The following is a 19643-nucleotide window of genomic DNA, read 5'->3' as shown; positions in this document are numbered from 1 at the left end:
TTTTTAAACAATCCTATATTTCTTGTTTATKAAATGTTTGAATGGTAACATACGTGCATCCTTGGCCAAGGAAAACACATCATCACAACTGATATGAAAAAGAAATCTGCAGGTGGGGAGAGAAGAGATAGTTGCCAGCCATGGCTTTAATTAAAGTTGTGAGGTCTTGTTCTTCTAGAAATGGGATTATTGTTGTAACAGTAGCTAAGAAAATTGCAATTTTTGTAAATAAATATTTTTGTATTTACAAATATGTTTATATATTTCATATATATAATATGTTTATATTTCATACATATACATAATATATATATATTTCATACATATATATATTTCATATATAAATATATTTATATAAATATATAAATATATAAATATATTTACAAATTTTTGTAAATAAAATTTGTATTTTTTTCAAGCCGTGGCATTTCTTTCTTTTCACCAGAAATTTGTACCTCACTATTAAGTTAATCTGGTATTTGAGGATGCGTATTTGGTACCGAAGTCCATCTTTACAAGTTTTAGGAAATGTCTGTCCTGCTTTGAGCTGCTGTTTGTAGGATGGGAGAGAAATCTAACCAGCATTTTAAACTGCTCATTCATCCTCTTCCCTCTTTCAATGGAGGCAGTTTTAATGATGAATGCACGTGTGTTAGATGGCTTTTCCACCAATTCCTAGTGCTTTTGGGCAGCCATCAGAATATTTGTCCCTTCTTGGCAGCCCCACCTTCCTGCTGGCCTCCCAACTTGCGTCCCCAGAGCTCACGTGCTGTTAGACATGGTTGTTAGGGAACAAGTATTCTTCATTTTGATAAGCAGGGAATGTCAAAAATGCGTGGCCGGGACAAAGAGAGCCAGGCTGCTTTTACATATAGATTATGTTTGTGTCAGCTTAGCAACTGGTGGGCAAGCACGTGAGATGGCCAAGCCCTCTCAAATACTTTTGGTCTTGGAAAAGGATAGTCCTGACCTGTCCCTCYACTGTTCTGTTCCTCTTCTCCCTCCCCACATGCCTTTTTACATCACTTCTGGTGCTTATTTGATCTTGTGAACTGGCTTCATCTTATTGAACTGACAGAATTTTTCTATACGTGACTGAACTAGTTTTCTTCCACCATCGCAAACTGAATCAGCCGTGTGAGAGGTCAGATAAGCCCTGAACGCAGGAGAAGGARGAGCAGGAATTGCTCCTTGGGCTACCAGATAAACTGAGTCATGGTCTTACTATACCCTTAAAGATTGGGCCTTATTGCCCTTGCACAGCTCAGCTGGAGCCAGGCCTGTTGCATCACGAGCAACTTTCCCCTTGTTCTCCTGAGGCCTCGTGATGTGTTTTATGGAGGTATCTTGGTCATTGTTTCATTTCCTGTTTATTTCCTGCTGAAGGCATCTCTTTTTTTAACTCCATATGGTTGTGTAGCATTAAGGCCCGATATGAGAAATCCTGCTGGTATTTGGTGCTAAAGCATCAGGTATTCTATGAAGTTGCTGGCTTTTGGGCACACAGATAACATTCCTTTCTAGCCCATGTGTGCTGGGCAGGCAATGCTTTCACTCGCATCTTGTTTTTATAAGAGTTCAGCTTATCAGCTGCTCTTTTGTTAAGAGCAGCTGCCTTTCTTTAATCTTTTCTCTCCTTCTCATGTGGAAAGTCCCAACTCATTTYATTTTATTCTGCTTCTCTACGTGTTACTCTGTGAGCCTGTCTCTGGCCATGYTGTCTTGGCTTTCTGGACTTCAGACTCCCTAACAATGAGCCTGATAGGGAAAACACAAATATAGTGAGGTGGCCCTTTCATCCATGGTGTTTGGATCAGYGTTGAGGGTGTCTCGTTGGAATAATGGTTGAGCTGATAGATGATGTTTGCTCGTGAAACATTCGTGAAGCCTAAGAATGAGCTCACACAGAACATCAGGTCTAAGAGTTTGCTGTCGCTGGAGGGGACCATCCTGACTCCTGTGTTGCACTAAAGTGGATGCTTATCTGCCTTCAGAAGCTGCTTTGGTTAGGCAAGTGAGCAGTAAACCAGATTACCTTCAGATCATGTGCCACAGGCGGTGACATTCCGATGGGATGGTTGCTTCCTGGAAAAATGAAGTCTCTGCATTTGGAGAATCCCAGCTGGCCTTGAGCCAGGGAGCTGTGGTGCTGAGCTCAGTTCTACTGAGTATCTGGGTTTGTCCCTGTTTTGTAAGAGAGGCCTTCAGTTCTCTGTTTGGTTTTTATTTAAGAAAAATATGCTCTGATGGAGTGTGAGTAAATGGGAGAACAGTGCTAGAAATAAAACCTCAAAGGAAGAACAGAATTACAAAGGTCCCGTAGCTTCATCCCCATCTAAAGAGACGGCAGTAGGCGCTGCAAGCCTTGCTACATGGAGGCRATGGATTCGGTTTGTCTCCTCTGCAGGTTGCGACCAAATACTTGATAGCTGGGAACAGGCATTATTTAAACATCAAATATTATGCAAACGAGGGTGGTTTAGTAAAATATGGGACCCAAATGGGTGCAAATGCAGCATGTGGTTAGTGCTCTAAAGCTAAGGCATAATTAAAATGAGGATACAGTTAGAAGTGACCTCCACACATACAAAATTGGAACAAACCATAGTGTCTCCCAAGCAGTTTGGTTTCTGATGCAACTCCTGATCYCAGACATCCAGGCTGTGCTATGACAAACTGTTGCATCAATCTCTCACTGGGACAGTGTTAACAAATTGTGCTTTTTTTTTTTTTTCTTTTTCTTTTTTTTCTTCTTTTTTGGCAGCCACATGGTTATATCCTAATATAACTTGGTAGGAAAACTGTGCATGTGAGGGATGCTGTTTCTTGCATAGTTTTAATTGAACAAAACTTGATTTGTTGCCCTTGAATTAAGTACTAGGAATTACGACTGTGTGTATTAACCATGTTGCAGAAAGATGAAAATACTCCCTAAATCTTTGGGCTGATTTTTTTTTTTCCCTTTGTTTTTATCTTCTTTGTTTTTGGTTTTATCTTTCTTCTATCTCTCCTTGCTCTAAATTTTTACTTTTAATTTTTATTTTTTTCCTCCTTGAACAGAAAAGGCTTCCCTTTAAAAGCCTTTCATATGCCAAATGTTTGTGAGAACAAGTTTTGATCCACTGGCTTTCTGTTGACTCAGGGATTGCACTGTAATACTTATAATGTTTAATCATGTATTTTAAAGCAGGAGATTTAGGTCACAGGATTAGTTTGTTAGGGAGCATCAATCAAGAACATATTCATTAGAATCAAAACTGCATACAGACAGATGTTTGTGTTTGGATTGCTACTCCTGTTGCTTAAGAGCACTGCAGAAAGCTAAATTTTTTTTAAGCAGTTCCTGAGGATTTAGGTCAAGAGWGAAATGTCAGCATGTAGCAGTGAATTGCAAAAACTCTTTTCCCTCCTGTGTTTTCCCATTAGGCTAGAATAAGTGTTCACTGTCTAAGTAAGAAATTCAGTTAAAACTCCCATCTAAACTGTCTCCTTTTAATTAAGGAAAAATGCAGGGTTTTCAGGAATGCTGTTTTAGGACACASATCTCACAAACTCTTTACCTTTGCAGGAATTGATAGCCGATACAATGAAGGTTGCAGGGAACTGGCAAACTACCTGCTTTTTGGCTTGTACAACCAGAGTAACAATGACTTTGAGAGAACTGGGTTTCCCGAAGAAGTTCTGGATGGTGAGTAACAGGATGAGCATTTTCATGTATTTCTCARCTTTCTGGGGGAAGGATGAGTCAGGAAAAGGCACATAATTATCAGTGAATTAAAAAACAAAGGCAGTTAAACTCGTAATTATGAAAATATAGCTGATATACTGATTTAAAAAACAAGGGAAAAACTATGTTTTAACTTCCCCTACCAAATTCTTCCCAATATTGAGAAATATTTAGAGAAAATAGAGRAAGAGTCTGTTAGTAGCAACTTTAGTTCAGTCATATATATTTTATATATGTATACATATATGCATACATACCATTAGCAATTATTGTATGATGAAACATACGGAGTTCTACAATACTTAAGTTTGCCAAAAGTAAAACAACAACAAAAACTCATTTTTCTATTTGAAAGAGGGACTGTTATCAAGGTCAAAGATTATTCCCTTATTTGCATAAAACTTTAACTATCCTATTTTTACATGGGATGTGCTGTTAAGGTAGTTTTTAACGGGAACAAGCTCCTGGTGTCAGGCAAGGTCGGAGCCAGTCAACGTTTTTCAGTGCTCTGCATGTGCTCATCGCTGACAGTCTTGGCTTTTCAAAGCACTGGCTGATGCAAGTTCTGAGTAAGACTTCAGAATAAATCCAGGATTGTTTTCAACAGTAGAAAGTACCGTTGTACTTGGAACTAAAAATTAAAAAAAAAAAACAAGTGGGCTGTGTTAAAAGTATTTTTTTCTTCTGTTCCTCTGGTTTTTGTGGTTGTATATGTTTTCTGTGTGTGCGCATTCTTGATGCTGGAATAAAATCTGTTCTGCTTGTTGCAGATATAATCCTATTAATAAAACCTGACAGTGTTCATCTGTACTGTAACCCTGTGAATTACAATCATCTTTTGCCATATGTGGCTTACTGGAGAAACTTGCATTTTCACTGTCTAACTGAAAATGAGGTATGTGGAAGATGAATGCACATGAGAACTGCATGTCTCTAATATCTTGCTAATGAACTGATGCTTGAAGTGCAACTATTTTTTTACACTTATAAAAGTCTGTTTCCTCTCCCCATACTCCCTTGGGAGTGATGTGCTTTTATTTGGTGATATTAAACATTTTGTTAATGTGTACACAAAAAATAAAATTCAAATTATTCGAATTTAATGGAGTGTGAAGGCAAATGCTTTTCCTCCCACCAATTGCTATTGTTTTGACTTCAGTTAATGATATTTAATAAGGGGGAAAAAAAATCCACACAGATTGTGAGAAAAACAGAATCTGAATCAAGTACCATAATAAACATATTTGCAATGATAGGCTTTTTTGTTACCAAAGCAGTGTGTTAGTGTGTTATAAGCTTATAGTTTCAGAGGTTTAGAAAAAAAGGGCTTACTAAACTATTTAAAAACAATACATTTTCATGTATTTTAAAATTTCAACTCTTCCTTTCAAGGGCAGTGAACTACTACTCTGCAAGTACTGCTTGTGCTTGTCTAGTTGCAGACCAAGAACCTTTTTTTAATAACCGTTTGAGATGTTCTTCTTGAATTCCCTCAAGACAACTCTTCCTAAGTTCTGTGTAGCCGTTTTCTCAAATTAGAGTGATGCTCCAGCCCACCTGAAGGCAGTGGTTTAGAAGGGTGTGTTATGAATGGGTGAAACTGGTGAAAGAGCAGGGAGGGAGGCCTTTTGCACCTCAAGTTGGCTGTTACCCTTGTTGCAGCTTGGAAACGATGGGAATTAGGACAGATTGGTGAAGTTTCTGTGTGGCTGTCCCATAGTATGTTTATATCACCTAATTATAGAATAATTCAGGCTGGAAGGGACCTCTGGAGATAATCTTGTCCAAMCTTCTAATTAAGGCAGGGTCAGCTATGAGATCAGACCAGGTTACATGAGGCTTTATCCAGTTGGGTCTTAGAAGCCTCCAAGGATGGTCTCCACACTTTTTGATCAAGTTCCTTTGCTCGGCTGACACCATGGTGAAAAGTGTTTCCTTTTATSCAATTTGCCCCTCTCATTTTGAACCATGCTCGTTGCCTTGCCTCCTGCCACAATGCATGACTGAAGAGCCTGGTTGTGTCCTCTTGGTGACCCTTGGCAGGTACTGGAGAGCGACTCTTTATAGCCTCCCCTTTTGTAGGCTGCACAAGACCAAATCCTTTGGCCTCTTCTCCTAGGACAAGTGCTCCAGCTCAATTTTCATCTTAGCAACACACCACTGGACCGTTGTCAGTGTCCTTCTTGTACTGTGGGCCCCAAAATTGGATCTGTATGTTAGTTGTGGCCTCAGTAGAGGGAGATGCTGCCCAGGGTGCTGCAAGGACACACTGCTGGCTCCCATTCAGCTTGCTGTCCAGCAAGATTCTCCCGATGCTTTTCTATAGAGCTGCTCCCCAGCCACTTTGTCCTCAGCCTGTGTTTTTTTCATAATCTTAGTTAGCCTAAAGGATGTAGATCCTACAGCAGAACCTAAAGACTACCCTCATTAAGGCTTTTCTGTTGCTAAAAACATACTATAAAGAGCAGATCTTGCAGCATACCTTGGAGGCAGTTAAACCCACACATTTTGGAATCAAGAATGGAGCAGTTTTTAAACAGCTCTTTGCAGCACGACTGCAATAAGTAGCTTTAAGTCTGTTTAAGCTTTTGAATTTTAAATTGCATCTGCTTATGGGCTTTTGTGTGGTCTGTTGTGGTAAGCATAACTTAATCACACAGTGATTAGTGGCGCAACTAGAAAGGTAAAGCAAGTATATTGCGATGTCTGGAAACTGCAGAGTGAAGTGAATAAAAAATCTTAAGATTTCTGCTTCTGCAAATAAAATATTTACTTAATTACTACTTCATGTGAATGTCAGCTGAATGATGCACTATGTATCTCATTTCTAATGTACAGAAGTTGCGAGTTTCCTAGATTACTTATGACACAGAATCAATAAAACATTGCTGTGTCAGCCTTCCGATACACCCTGCTTAAAAAGGAGGGTTGCTTGTAGTGGTTTTTAGCAGAGGGTTTTTTATTTGTAGTGAAAGAACCAAGTTCTACTTGCTTTTATACAAATGAAAAAGAAAAAAAAAAAGCTCAGGGCTTTTGAAGTGGACCAAATAAAGCCTTATCTATTCCTATGCAGCTATTCATGAGCCTTGAAAAATACTATTGGCTGTCCTTCCTTCCTGTTTGGTTTAAACTGGGCTGTGAAGGTTTAAGTAAAAATCCTAATTAGTGACGGGCTGTTACTGAATCTGTACAAAATAGAAAATCTTGTTGTGTGCTGTGGAGTATTTCAGGCTATCATAGCTCTGTATCTCTTACAGAATGGGCTCYGTTTATATCTGTAATAGCAGATATTTAGGGAACAAGCTTCTACCATCTTTGTGAAAAAGAAGCTCTTACACTGATGATATTTTACCAACAGGCAGTTGTTTGGGATTGGTTTTGAACTGCAACTTTGATCTGGCTTGCCAGGACTGGAGAAAGAAAACGTCTTGGTAGCAGTTTGGGCTGCATCTTGAGTTCAGGCTTCTCTTAACGTAACTGGTGCCAACGTAAATTTGTTGGGTGTACCCTGGAGCTGAGATAATCTGCCTACAAATAAAGTTCATAATCATGTAACTTACCTCAGTATTATTCAGTTCAGAACAGTATGCATAAAAAAATGAAATAAATAAAAAACTCCTGTCTTCTGACCTTGCTCCAGAAAGCAAGTGACTTGAAACAGATTCTTCCTTAATGACAGTTTTTTGGGCATATAATTGATTTTTTAAAAACATTTTTGTCTAAAGACTCCCCAGAATCTAGCAGGCGACATTTAGAGATTTCACTGCAAAGTAAAGATCATGCACTAAATAAAAATAATGCAAATTTCTGATTTTATGTAACACTTCATAGGAACTCTGATTTAAAATCTTGTCTCAATTGGCTTGAATACATCCCTGCCATGACAGAATTCTCAAAATAGAGGCTAAAGAGGCTCTTTTACTTCTAGGGAGCTGTAGGTAATAACTTAGTGGCTTATAAAAACTGCCATGTGCCATTGAGTTAAAATTATACTATGAATGTGCTCTTTATGATAAAACTAASAATCAAATCAAACAAATTAGATATGCTTAATTAAATTTTGTTTTAAATTACTTTTTTTTCCCCTCAGTACGAAGATGAAGAAGCTGCTGAGGAATTCAAAATTTCCAGCTTTGTAGACATGGTTCGAGCTTGCAGTCGCATTGGAATTCCGTACAGCTGCCAAGGTGGGTTAGCTTGTTTTATGCTTGGTGATTCATGAACGAAGATTTCCTTCTCTTTGGTGAGAAATCGTGATTAATGTGCCACTGGTAGATGTGTTTTTTTTGTGTATGTGTGTCTTGTTTTTTCTTTTTTACATAAGAGCTGTTTATTTCTTTTTTTTTAAAAAGTAAGCTTCATCTGAAGAGTGAGTGGTCAAAAAATGAGGCAAAGAAATAATTTGCATTCAGAGAAGTGTGCTCTACTACATACAGAAGTTCTCTGTTCAGATGGGATAAATACTTCTTTATTTAAGGAAAGAATAAACATTTTGTTATGCAAGTTTCCTTTTTTAGCGCTGAAAAGRCTGGACTGCATGACTTCCTGTTATGATCTGTCGCCAGCCTTGCAGTCTGAACAATGTAATCTTATATTGTTTAGTAAAGTGTACTTAGTGGTATCCAAGCAGTGAATAATGCAGAGGCAGCGCACGCAGCCTTTGCTGTCTGCCGTGCTGGGGTTTTGAGCCATAGTCAGTGAAATACAAATTCAAAAAGAAAAACGTCCTTTTTTTTTGGTTTAGCTTTTTTGAACTATGCAAGTTCAAACCAAGCTAATTTAATTAGTTTTTCTTAATGTCTCTGCGTGTAGTCTCATATGAGTAGTGGTGTGTCGTAATTGCTTGGAAAACCATTAATTTGCGTGAAGGAATWTTTTTTTTCTAGACTGACAATGGAAAAAAAGGACAAAGTTTGGGATGGAGAAAGAAAGAATTCCTCAAGTATCACTTTTACCAAATCTGTTGTTCAGTTAAAAATTTTAAATTGTACAAACAAGGAGGAKAAGTGAGGTCCTTTATAAGAATCTCATAGCAACAGTAATATCTTATAGAAAGTTAACAAATTGTGTTTGACGTGTGTGGAATCTGTCTTTTGCAGGTCATCTACAGATATTTGATATGTTCATTGTTGAAAAGTGGCCAATAGTGCAGGCTTTTGCACTGGAAGGAATTGGGGGTGATGGCTTCTTTACAATGAAATATGAAGTAAGTAGTTAATATTTTCCTTTTTTTCTCCATTTCCTTTCATAAGCAGAAATAGTCATGGAATAATTTAAATTAAAAGATATCTTTTGATATCATCTAGCAYGTCCTTCAGGTAGTGGCTTGGAACAACTTCTAAGCTGCATCCAGTTGCTCAGGACCTTGTCAAGCTGGGCTTTGAATGTCCAAGGTTAGAGATATGCTGGTCCACACATGGTCCACATGCTTTCTGAGGGACTGCAATGAGCTGTCCAATATTCTGTCCTGGATGGATTGTTCTTCTTTCTGCCTTGAGTTAGGCCTTTTCTCCTTATCTTCTAGACTTAGAACCTCCTTCCACAGTAGCAGTTAAACTTCAGGTCTTCTGGATGGTRATAGAAATTCGAGTCGTGTAATAGAAGCTGTTTAGCCACAGATGCTTTAAAAATAAAATAACAAGTGACTGTCTTGGAGGTCATGGGTTCTGGCACAATAAATACATGTTTTTTTTTCTTGTGCRTTATATATTTTTGGGCCATTGTGGCCTACCAAATAGGATAGCAGTCAAGGTTGTTGATGCTTCTAGACATCCTGGACAAGGATTTGCTATTCCATCATTTCGCATCATTTGAATTTCTTATTTATTAACTATACTGTAACAGAATCTTTGGAGGAAAGCTTCATATTTAAGTATCCGAGGCTTCATTTTCTGGGACCTCTGCCACAGAAATGCAGATGTCCTGTTCTTTTTGTCACTCCTCCATTTTTACAGCTGGACTGTTCTTTTCTGATTGCCAGAATTCAGACGAAGACAAGAAATTAATAATATTGCTATTGTTTAATGAGTTTTATCACATATAATATGCTCCAAATATCTCTGTGAGATAGTGTTTCTGCCTGTTCCTGAGCTCTTTGAACTGAAGTCTTTCTCTGTGCTTTATTCCTTTATTTCATAACTAGTGCTGTAGTAGTTTTGTGTGAACATGTCAAAATCATTCGATACAAAGCCTAAACAGGTAATTATGTTTATGGAGTTCTGACATAGGTGTAGGTAGCTCTTCCTGATAGCCTGAAATTATTTGATGAAAATTTGTGTGAATTCAGTGGGAATTGTTTGAGTTTTAAGTACAACTCTAGCACAGTTGGCTTCAGGATTTTACGAAAGCTCTTGAAAATGTTGTGTTTACTATGTGTGTGATACCTTAATAAAGGCAGAAGGGCCTCCTGTTTCATTGTGAGGAGCAGYAACTCCCTGATGGCTCTCTTGGAGATGTAAAAAGGAACAATATAAGTTTTCAAATCTGTTTTTAAGAGTGTGCATGTTAACTCGCACTTTTCAGCCAAGTTCCAGCTTGGGTTCTTGCTTTCTTCCCCCTTAAAATCGTAAGGGGCTTTCAAGTGGGAAGTGACATTCTTAACATTTTACGTAACTGTTTATGCATGACTATCTGCTAAGCAGCTGCTGTATATCATAGTTAGGGAGGAAAAATGTTCTTTYGTGTGTGTGTGTGTGCRYATATATATATACRTATACACACTTGGGATTACTGTAAAGAATCTAAAAAATGCTGTTGCAAATATTAAAAGGGGTTAGTCTTAATACTTCTTTAGCTCTTTAGTCTTATCTCTGCTCTGCATTTTCTGTTGCTAGTGTTCAAAAAAATCTGCTGGTAAATTACAAATTTTATTTTGGTGCTTCCTCTTTTCTACAAAAATGTCGCAGCTAAAGATCAGTTGTATGGAAGCCACAACTGGTTGAGGTGGWGTAATGCAGAGATTTATTGTATCAGGAGTCAGATAGAAGCCATGTCTTGGAAATCTTTATTGCCACATCTTGTCGTATGAGTAATTGGAATGACTGTGTAAAGCTGTGGCTTAAGGAAAATCCAGTTCCAGTCGCTGCTGCAGTTTGAATTAATTGCTCTTTGCTACCTTGTCAGTGCAGAAATTACTCAGATTTGAGTGTCCCTTAAGAACACATTTCTGAATARTCTTCATAGGCATCTTGGAAAAAAAATAAAGCTACTTGCTAAGTATTGCTTAAATTTGCATTTCACTTGCTATAAGGATTGACCGTCAGCAATATATGCAGGAATTACTGTAAGCACGTAGGAGTTGTAACCTTGCAATCCCTTTCTTGGCTATCTTTCCTCAGGAAACTTCATCTTCCCCTTTCCTGCCCCAGCTAATGTCTTCCTTGACTTTTATTAATTATATCAATTTTGGGAAGCTTTTTKGGGAAAATAATTTGTTTGAAAGACGCAAACAAATCTTTACATTGTGCTTTAAACTGTCACTTGAGCACATGAGTCTTTCCRGTACCCCATACCATTTCCATCAGATTTGGTCAATTCTTCTGCAATTGCTACTGTAAAAATATTTCCAACTCAGGAGGACTCTTGGGTTGGCTGCTCGTCTGTGTCAGTGCAATGCCTGTATCTCTAGCATTCCTTTTGGCATTTTTCACAGAAATACCTTTAAAATATTTTTCAGTTAATGGACGTCAGCGTTGATCTGTGGAAAACATACAGTAAAATGGATCCTGTTTCCCTGGAGGACTTGGTTTTTGAGGTAACGTGGGTGAAATCTGCTGATCCAGCTACTGGTTCACATGGCTGCAGAGCCAAAGTGTTGATTTTTTAGGAGTGTTTGCAGACTTCGTTTACTCTCTCTGTACACGCTGCAAGAAGAGCTTGCCTTGCATTCTGTGCATTCTTACAATTCCTTAAAATACCTAAAATTCTCATAAAACATAGTGTGATTATCCTTTAGGCCATAGGACTGTATTCAGAGTATAAAACACTGGAAATATATATGTTTCAGTCCCTTATTGTGGTATAGGGAAAAAATAATCCAGTTTAATATACAACCACGAGGCCAGGAGAAAATCACTTCCACAAACAAGTGGGTAACAGTGACACACAGTGGCAGCACTGATGCTTTGAGAACCAAAACATGCACTGCTAAATATCCCCTTGCTGTGGTGAGGGGTCTGATCTTGATGCTGGAAACAAAAGCAACACATATATATTAATATCTATTATTTGTCTGTATACCTCTTATTTGTCAAAATTTAGTTTTGAGGACTCTTAATTTCTAATTCTTTGTATTTCTTCAGTTATTTGAAACAAGAAGTTATTTCACCCTGAGATGGTTTCAGACTAATTTGTGCAGTGGTCACTGTCCCTTGACAAAGTGTGGCTCAGGTATTCAGGAGTAATGGTTGTAGCTTTTCCTTCAATTTTCTAGCTTAGCAGCCAAATACATTTCTTAAATATAGCAAGGTCATCGGTAAATATCCCTTGTTAATAAAATATTGGTAACTATCCAGCCTGTTGGGGATAAATATCTTATTTAACACAGATCATTTAAAAAAAAAAACACATTGGATTGGTGTCCAAGCTTTATAAGGCTGCCAGTCTAAATAGTGGCACTACAAGACACTTATTTTATCTGCTTCCTATGATAATTTGGGAAATTATATGTAAAGAATTCATTTATTTGTACTCCAAACTGTTCGGGATTTTTTTTTTTTGCACCTGACAAATCTACTCTGTAGCTGACTTATTTCTTCTGTTTTAAAATTTTTTTTAAGGGTGAAGCTTCAGCTTTTCTGAAAAAGGTTAAAAATAATGGATAGGGTTTTCATACAACTTATTTCACAGGTATTGGTCATTTTAAAAATGACTCATTTTTCTCAGTACAGATTTGTTTGGATGTCCTTTAAGCACATTTGGAGCTCACATAGATGTTCACAAGTTTTCTTTTTTGGTTAACGCAGCTTTGCTGTCAGGAAATTCTGATTTTAAGTCTATTTGGGATTTAAGAGAATTAATGTTTTCTATACCATGGGCATGTTCCAGATAAGCTGACAAAAATGTTTTTAGCTCTTACTTTCTTTGTAAAACATCTGAGGCTGCAATGTTCTGCAATTGCAGTGCAACCCTAAATATAATKGTTATTTTTAAACCACTAATATAGGCCCTATTATTACTTTAGAAGCCTTGCAAGATTTCAACAGAGTTCACTGCCTGAACTTCATTCATTACTATATTAATGAAGTTGTTGAAAATAAATACTGTATAATATTCATGCAACTGCTAGAATTGTAATTCTGGTTTGCTTGTTGTATAATTGTGTAAATATATATAATTGTGTAAATGTCACACAGGATTTCACTCTCTTTACAAATGAATATGTGACAGGCAGTGAAGATAATCTTGCAAACATAAAACCTTAAAATAAAACCATAAAATAAAATTAAAGAAAAAGACCAAAAAGACTCCCTGAAAATCTTCCTCAGCCGCTTTCAAAACCCAGAAGACCCCGTCTTGTAGGTGATGTTTACCCTTGTTCACGTCTTTACACCTTTGGTGGTCATGATGTGTTTTATACTGTGTAGTGAAGCTACTAAACAAAGTAGTAACCTGTGTGGTCTGATATAACTGGAGTTCATTCAGTAACATGCCTGGGATTTCCTCTCTGCTGTAATGCATGCTGTAATGAATACTCTCTGAATGTTTTTCTTCCAGGACTTAATGACTTTCGAACACCAGTGGACCAACTTTTTTGCTAATTTTGATACTGAAATTCCTTTCATTCTGGAGCTATCAGAATCTCAGGCAGGGGAGGTATGTTTACTCCAGAGAAGCTTTCAAATGACATTGTCTTACTAGCAGAAGTAGTAATAAATACTCAACTTAAGTAATACTAGGATATTAGTCTCATTTGTAATATAGTAAGATACTAATAATAGTATTTAACATTTTGTCCCCCCCTATGCCATCTCTCCTTTCAGGTTTGAGGAATAGAATTCTATTTTTAAGGGTTTTTTAAGTTGACAGCTCACCTTACTGCATGCTGTGACAACACTGGACTGCCTGGTGTAACTCAAGGTTGAGTGTTTGTTCACTGATAATGAAACTCAGTTGTTCCACGTGTGCAGAACAGATCCCTGTTTGTAGATGGATCTAAATGGCATTTTGTTGGTAGCTTCTGCATGTGCTTTTCTTGACAAGCTAAGGTCGCACATGACAARTTTCAAACATTATCAGTGATGACATATAGAGTAGGATAAAAATAGTACAACGCATCTGCTTATAGTTTTTTAGGGGAGTAGCTGCTGTCTGTTTTCAAGCACGTGTGTAACTAACGGTGTTTGTTTCTGGAGGTTGGGAATAGTTAGGAGGGCTGAGAATGTTTCAGGCTTGTTCTTAATAATAGTAATATCTTGCACTGTCCTTTCATGTATTTGTTAATCAGAATGTGTTGTTTTTCTTCACAGCCTTTCAGAAGTTATTTCAGTCATGGGATGATTTCCAGCCATATAACAGATAACAGGTATTACTCATCGCTTTGTTGTGAGATTATGATCTCACTTGCATCTTGATATGTTATTTCCATATCTCTGGTGTCATAAGAATGCTTATGATTCCTTTTGGAATTATTTCAAAATATCAGATCCCATCTTGGTGCATTTGAAATACCACACAGGATCACTGGTCCAAATATTCACRGGCTTCGATTCTGCAGTTTCATTACATATATAGTGTCAATATGCTTAAAATGTCGAATTAGTTCATTCTAGTATGAATTCTATCAAATTCTTCATGCTCACATGTCTAAATAAACTCATGGACATACTAAATAGGATAGCCCTGTTTGAAAACTTGGTTATATGTTTTCATGTTACTCAAAAACAGTTATAGTATGAAATTTGCAGTCAGTGTACATTGGTATGTCACAGTACCAACAATATCAGTGCTTAAAAGCAGACCAGGTAGAAAGTARGTTTTAAGTTGCTGAATACGAATCAGAGTTACTTTCTTTCAGCTCAGAATGGTAAGTGATAGGGGCAGACTGGTCGTCATATGTTACAAAAGGAAGCTTATAATGTTTTGTGCTATATAAAGGTTGCTTAGCTACTTAAATGTCCCTGTAGTTTATTCTTTATTTGGAAATACAGCGGGATTCTGTGTCCTTTATTGTTTTCAGCATCCTATCTTTCTTGCAGTTAGTTAAAAGAAGAGCCTTGACCAAGTTGAGTCTTGGGCACAAAGCCAGAATAAAAACCACAATATTTTTCCTTAATTCCAGCTACTTACTTCAAGGTTTTCCTTGAAATTTTGAGATACTCAACTCCTTAAGAAACTTCAAAAAATAGAAAAATAGGTTTTTTTTTGTTTTCACCTAATATTGTGGTAGTGATAGAGTCTTTTCTCTTAGCCCTAGCAGGCAGCCATTTGTTCTGTTTGGGAGCCACTCAACTAAGGACAACTTGAACTCCGGTAACTTTAATTTTCCCTCAGAAGGACATCTGGTTCGAAACACCGGCCTTGGYGGTAGCACCGCTAAGCATATGGTGAGATTTTAAAATATTTTTCTGCATTTTGTGAGCAGTTTATTGTTATTTTCTTCAGATATTTTGGGAGGCTTGGGGGTGAAGGCAACCACTTTTCATGAGTTAAATACCCTACGCTGAACATAAAAGGCATGTTATATTAATTCCAAAACAGTTTAAGGAAGACTTTTCCTTGTCTCTCTCGATCTCTGTCTCTCGATCTCTGTCTCTCTTGATCTCTTTCTCGATCTCTGCTGCTCTAAATGTGTGGGATGGGGGAGAGGGAAGTGTTTCTGATGACATTTAACCTAGCGCTAGCATGAAAATCTTCCTGGTAGCGTATGATCTATAAGCAATGGCACAAAGAATTTAGTTGAACAAGAGTTTTCTTAAAAATAAAAGTCACTTTTATTTTTGGGCTTTTTTTTTTTTTTTTTTTTTTAAACAATGGCTTTGTATATGTACAAAGCATTTTGAATTCTGGGCATACCTTTGTGTTTGAGCAAGCAAACAGTTTCATGAAACTCTGAAAATTCTTCTAGTGCTCCAAAGACTGTTAAGATATACGTTGTAAGATTAACTTGTCTCCGTTTTCAAGTAAAAGTTTAGTTTTAAAACATATGATGAGCTCGCTGGCTTGTGCACTGCGGCGCAGGGGACGTAACTGGGGAAGCGACCCCAGGGAATTGAGCTCCTCTGGCTGCCTGGGCTGGGTGCATCAAGAAGGTAACGCAGCGGAGCAGGAGAGCTTGGGTGCAGGTGCCCGTGGGCAGCTCCCTGCAGAGCCCGGGGCCGCGGGAGCGAGTGACAGGGGTGCGAGTCCAGGCTGCGGAGTAGCTGGATGTGGCTTGTTGAGTTCAGCTCGGCGTGGAGTGAGCGGATGGCTGAGGGAGTGATTCTTGGTGGGCTTGTCGTGGCATTTCATACCCAGCTGCCTGAAGGATGGACGTGGTGCATGGCTCAGAGGCGCAAGAAAGCATCATATTGGCRTGCCAGTGAAATCTCATCCTGCATTTCCTGCTCAAACACTGTTTCTGTGCAGACTTTTCCACTCCCCCCCCCCTTAAAAAACATTCAGATTAAGCCCATTTGATACCTTCCATATTTCAATGATTTTTTTTTCTGATACCATATCTGCGCAGTTTCCCCCAGATCCTGTGCTTGTTCTTAAAAAGGTAGTTTATTTTACTTACATTATTTTAAGAGTGTCTTGAAAACAGCATATAAGATGAAGTGTGACCATAGTTGTGGAAACCTGACACTCGTTCCTCTTCTTGAGAAGAGCAGTTGATGTAGGCAACTGAAAACGTATTCCTAACATTTATGCACTTCAGAGCTCATCATCTTTCCAAAGATTTTCAACTAATCAGGTGAAGTCAAAAGTGAAATATACCTTTGAAAACGTAAGTCCCTTTTTAAAAATCCAGTTGGTCCTGTGTTGTGCATACGTAGTACATCAGTTTTTAGAAAACATAGGGGCAAATTTAGTTTATTGTTAATAATTGCATGGTTTTTTTTACTAAGATTTTTTTGTTTCTCATTAATACTGACAACTAGGTTGTGCAGTGCGTATCTCCAAAGGGACCTCTGGCTTGTGCAAGGACCTATTTCTTTGGAACCACTCACATTCCTTTGCTGGGTAAGTGTATTAAGAATATCAAGCAGTATTATAAAGCGTTTCTTAATTAAGATTGTACTGATTAAGAAGTTKTTTCTGATCCCTTTATGGGTATTATGGCATTCAGTGTTGTTCAGTGATAGATACTGTATAATAATAAATAATATTTTCAAGTACATAAAATCTTAGCAATTCTGTGGCACATCCTACATCTTGTGTGAAAATCTGTCAGATGCTGTCAAAAAAAATGAATCAAAAGTAACCTTTTTTTTCTTTTTTTTCACCTCTTCCAATATTTTAATAAAAAAGAGAATACTAAAAAAGAGAAAACAGTGAAAAGATTTGCCCAAGCGAATGAGGTGCTTCCATCTTTGGATGGAAGGAGTATTCAGGAGTGCATTGGACAAGCCCGTGAGCAACCTGATCTAACTAGGCTTGCTTTGAGCTGGGATTGAACTAGATGACCTTCAGAGCTCCCTTCCAAGCTAAATTATTCCATCGTTTTATGATAATATTGATTTATTTTTCCTGTGAAGATCTTAGAACTAGCTTGATAGTGTCACACTGAGTGTGCAGTTGGACCAGGTGGCCTTCAGAGGTCTCCCTAAACCCAAAGTAGAGGAAGTTTCAAGAAAAAGAGGTGCTTGTGTCTCTGAATGCAATGTGAAGGTGAAGAGCACCTAAGGGTACTGGACTTTTACAAATACCATGTGAGTTGGTGTTCATAGAGGTTCATGAAAGAACACCCCTGAAACCTAGTAGTTGAAAGTCGTAATTGTCCAAAAAAAAACCCGAAACCAAACAAAAACACACACACACACACACACACACACACACAAAAGGACTTTTTTAATAGGATTTTTACAATGAGTGGATAAAACTTATGATTTTTATCCTTTATCGTCTTTCTCATACTGAAAACCGAGTATGGTAATGGCACTCCTTGATAAAAACAAGCCATGTGAAAATTTTAAAAGCAACTTTTTAAATTGTTTTAAATGACCCCATCAGTCTTTGAAATCAGTCCCCTTAGGTTACTACATATCTTGAAACTGAAATCCACAGGCAAGCTGAAGTTAATATAAACAACATCTTTGGCAAGGAGCACAGGGATGTGCAGTAGAAACTTTACGCCTAAATAGCTCTGTTGAGAAGTGCCTGAAGCCAATAGATTTTCATTTTTGTTTGTTTTTCTTTCTACAGGAAATGACAATGAGGTGCACAAGAAGGCTGAGCACGTGTAAGCTGCCCATTTTTTCCTTAACCCTTCCCTCTTTCAACTTTGAAGCAATGGGTTCAAAAGCCCTTTTAGAAAGAAGGAGCCAAGGCATTTGCAGAGCAATATTTTTCTTTAGAATGGTGTGAATGGGAGAGGGTTTCAGAGGATGCTAATGAGCAAACTAGGAATTGTTACTTAAAGCACAATACCTTCAGGTGACATTTGAAAGGAAATGTTGGTAAACTTTGCTCAAAAATTGCTCAAAAATTGAAAAATTTTTCTTTATTTTTTAATCTTTACCCTCACTTTAATCATTTTTAAATGTWTCATGCCCCTAAACTGAGGCTGAATGGGAGCGTGTTCTGTGAGTAGAAGTAAAAGTAATTTCTATGCTAGCTTCATGAAGTTAAACGATGTGTGAGAATTAYCATTTTTAGTGAAAATATCAGCAGGGAGCACTCCGCCTAGCGCAGAAAGCTTGTGGCTTTAAAGATGAGATAAAAACAGATTCTGAAAGTCTTTGCTAGTAATCTGGGCAGCTTYTGCACATTTTGACCTTCGCAAAATAACCATTTGGTTGCCCATATTGCTGTTCGTTTTTATGCATGTCCTAGACACCTGTCCACATTTAACAATGGGGTAGGTCATCTGCTTTGGTGCTGCTCTCAGCCGCAGTCAGTGAGGCTACTAGGAAAATTTATTCGGAATTTATTAAATGCATTATTTAGAAATTTATTCATTGGGAAATTAAGAATTAATTAGGAAATTAGGAATTTATTAAATTATTAAAATGTATTAAATCTGTTAGGAAAATTTCAGGAGCCTGTGGTTGCTCTGCTGAGAAGCTGCCTGCAAAACCTGCATGACAGGTTGGAGAAATGTTGAGATCAGTGAGAGGAACCTGTAGTGGTGACCTTTTACACTAAGTACTGTGGACTTTTGATGGCTGTTGTACTGTTCATCAAGGCATAAATATGTATTTACCAGACTGAGCAKCAGAATTTTCATTTTATATAACAAAGCATAGGCAGAGGGTAATCTTTTTTACTTTTTTATTGTGCAAAAACACTTTTTATGCACTGTTTAACCCCCTTTTATTTATTTATTTAATATTTGCCAGTATTTCTCAGTTAAAGTAAAAAGTGGCAAGATACTTGATAAGCCCTAATTTTGTTCTATTTAGGAAGCAGAACTACAGCCTAGAATGGGTGACTTTGAGGATCCTTGGGTTAAACTTTTAACTTTCTTTTTATTTAACAAATACCATTTTGATTTGTTACAATCCCGAAAGAAGAGTAAGAARGCTCTAAGATTAACACAAAGCACATCACAATGCTATTCCTCTAGTAAATATAGATACAGAAGGGATTTTGAGTGAGTATAGAAACATTTTTGGAATTAGGGTGAATTAGCCCTTTTTAATGTATATACTGAAATCGTAAGTGAAATTTGCTTGTTCAGAAAATCCTACAGATCAAACCCAAAACCCAGGGAACTGTAGGAAGGGTTAAGGATTTTTAAAAGCTATTGCTGTTATCAGRGATGTAATTAGAAGAG

The 19643-nt window shown here is 37.5% G+C and overlaps 1 protein-coding gene across 1 annotated transcript in view; it reads left to right on the top strand.

Moving 5' to 3' along the window:
• CUNH20orf194 (chromosome unknown C20orf194 homolog) overlaps positions 1–19643 on the top strand; it is a 61646-nt gene that overhangs the window by 2084 nt on the left and 39919 nt on the right. The window contains exons 2-11 of the mRNA XM_026048851.1: positions 3569–3688; positions 4498–4622; positions 7818–7914; positions 8827–8933; positions 11403–11480; positions 13442–13540; positions 14194–14249; positions 15135–15270; positions 16807–16888; positions 18071–18107. Coding sequence (XP_025904636.1) covers positions 3569–3688; positions 4498–4622; positions 7818–7914; positions 8827–8933; positions 11403–11480; positions 13442–13540; positions 14194–14249; positions 15135–15270; positions 16807–16888; positions 18071–18107 — 937 coding nt within the window. The remainder of the gene's footprint in view (positions 1–3568; positions 3689–4497; positions 4623–7817; positions 7915–8826; positions 8934–11402; positions 11481–13441; positions 13541–14193; positions 14250–15134; positions 15271–16806; positions 16889–18070; positions 18108–19643) is intronic.

The sequence above is a fragment of the Nothoprocta perdicaria genome, unplaced genomic scaffold (assembly GCF_003342845.1).
Source record: "Nothoprocta perdicaria isolate Ctin4 unplaced genomic scaffold, notPer1 scaffold_58, whole genome shotgun sequence".
Lineage (NCBI taxonomy): Eukaryota > Metazoa > Chordata > Aves > Tinamiformes > Tinamidae > Nothoprocta > Nothoprocta perdicaria.
The sequence above is the reverse complement of the archived record's forward strand: the minus strand, read 5'-3'. Positions and strand labels throughout refer to the sequence as shown.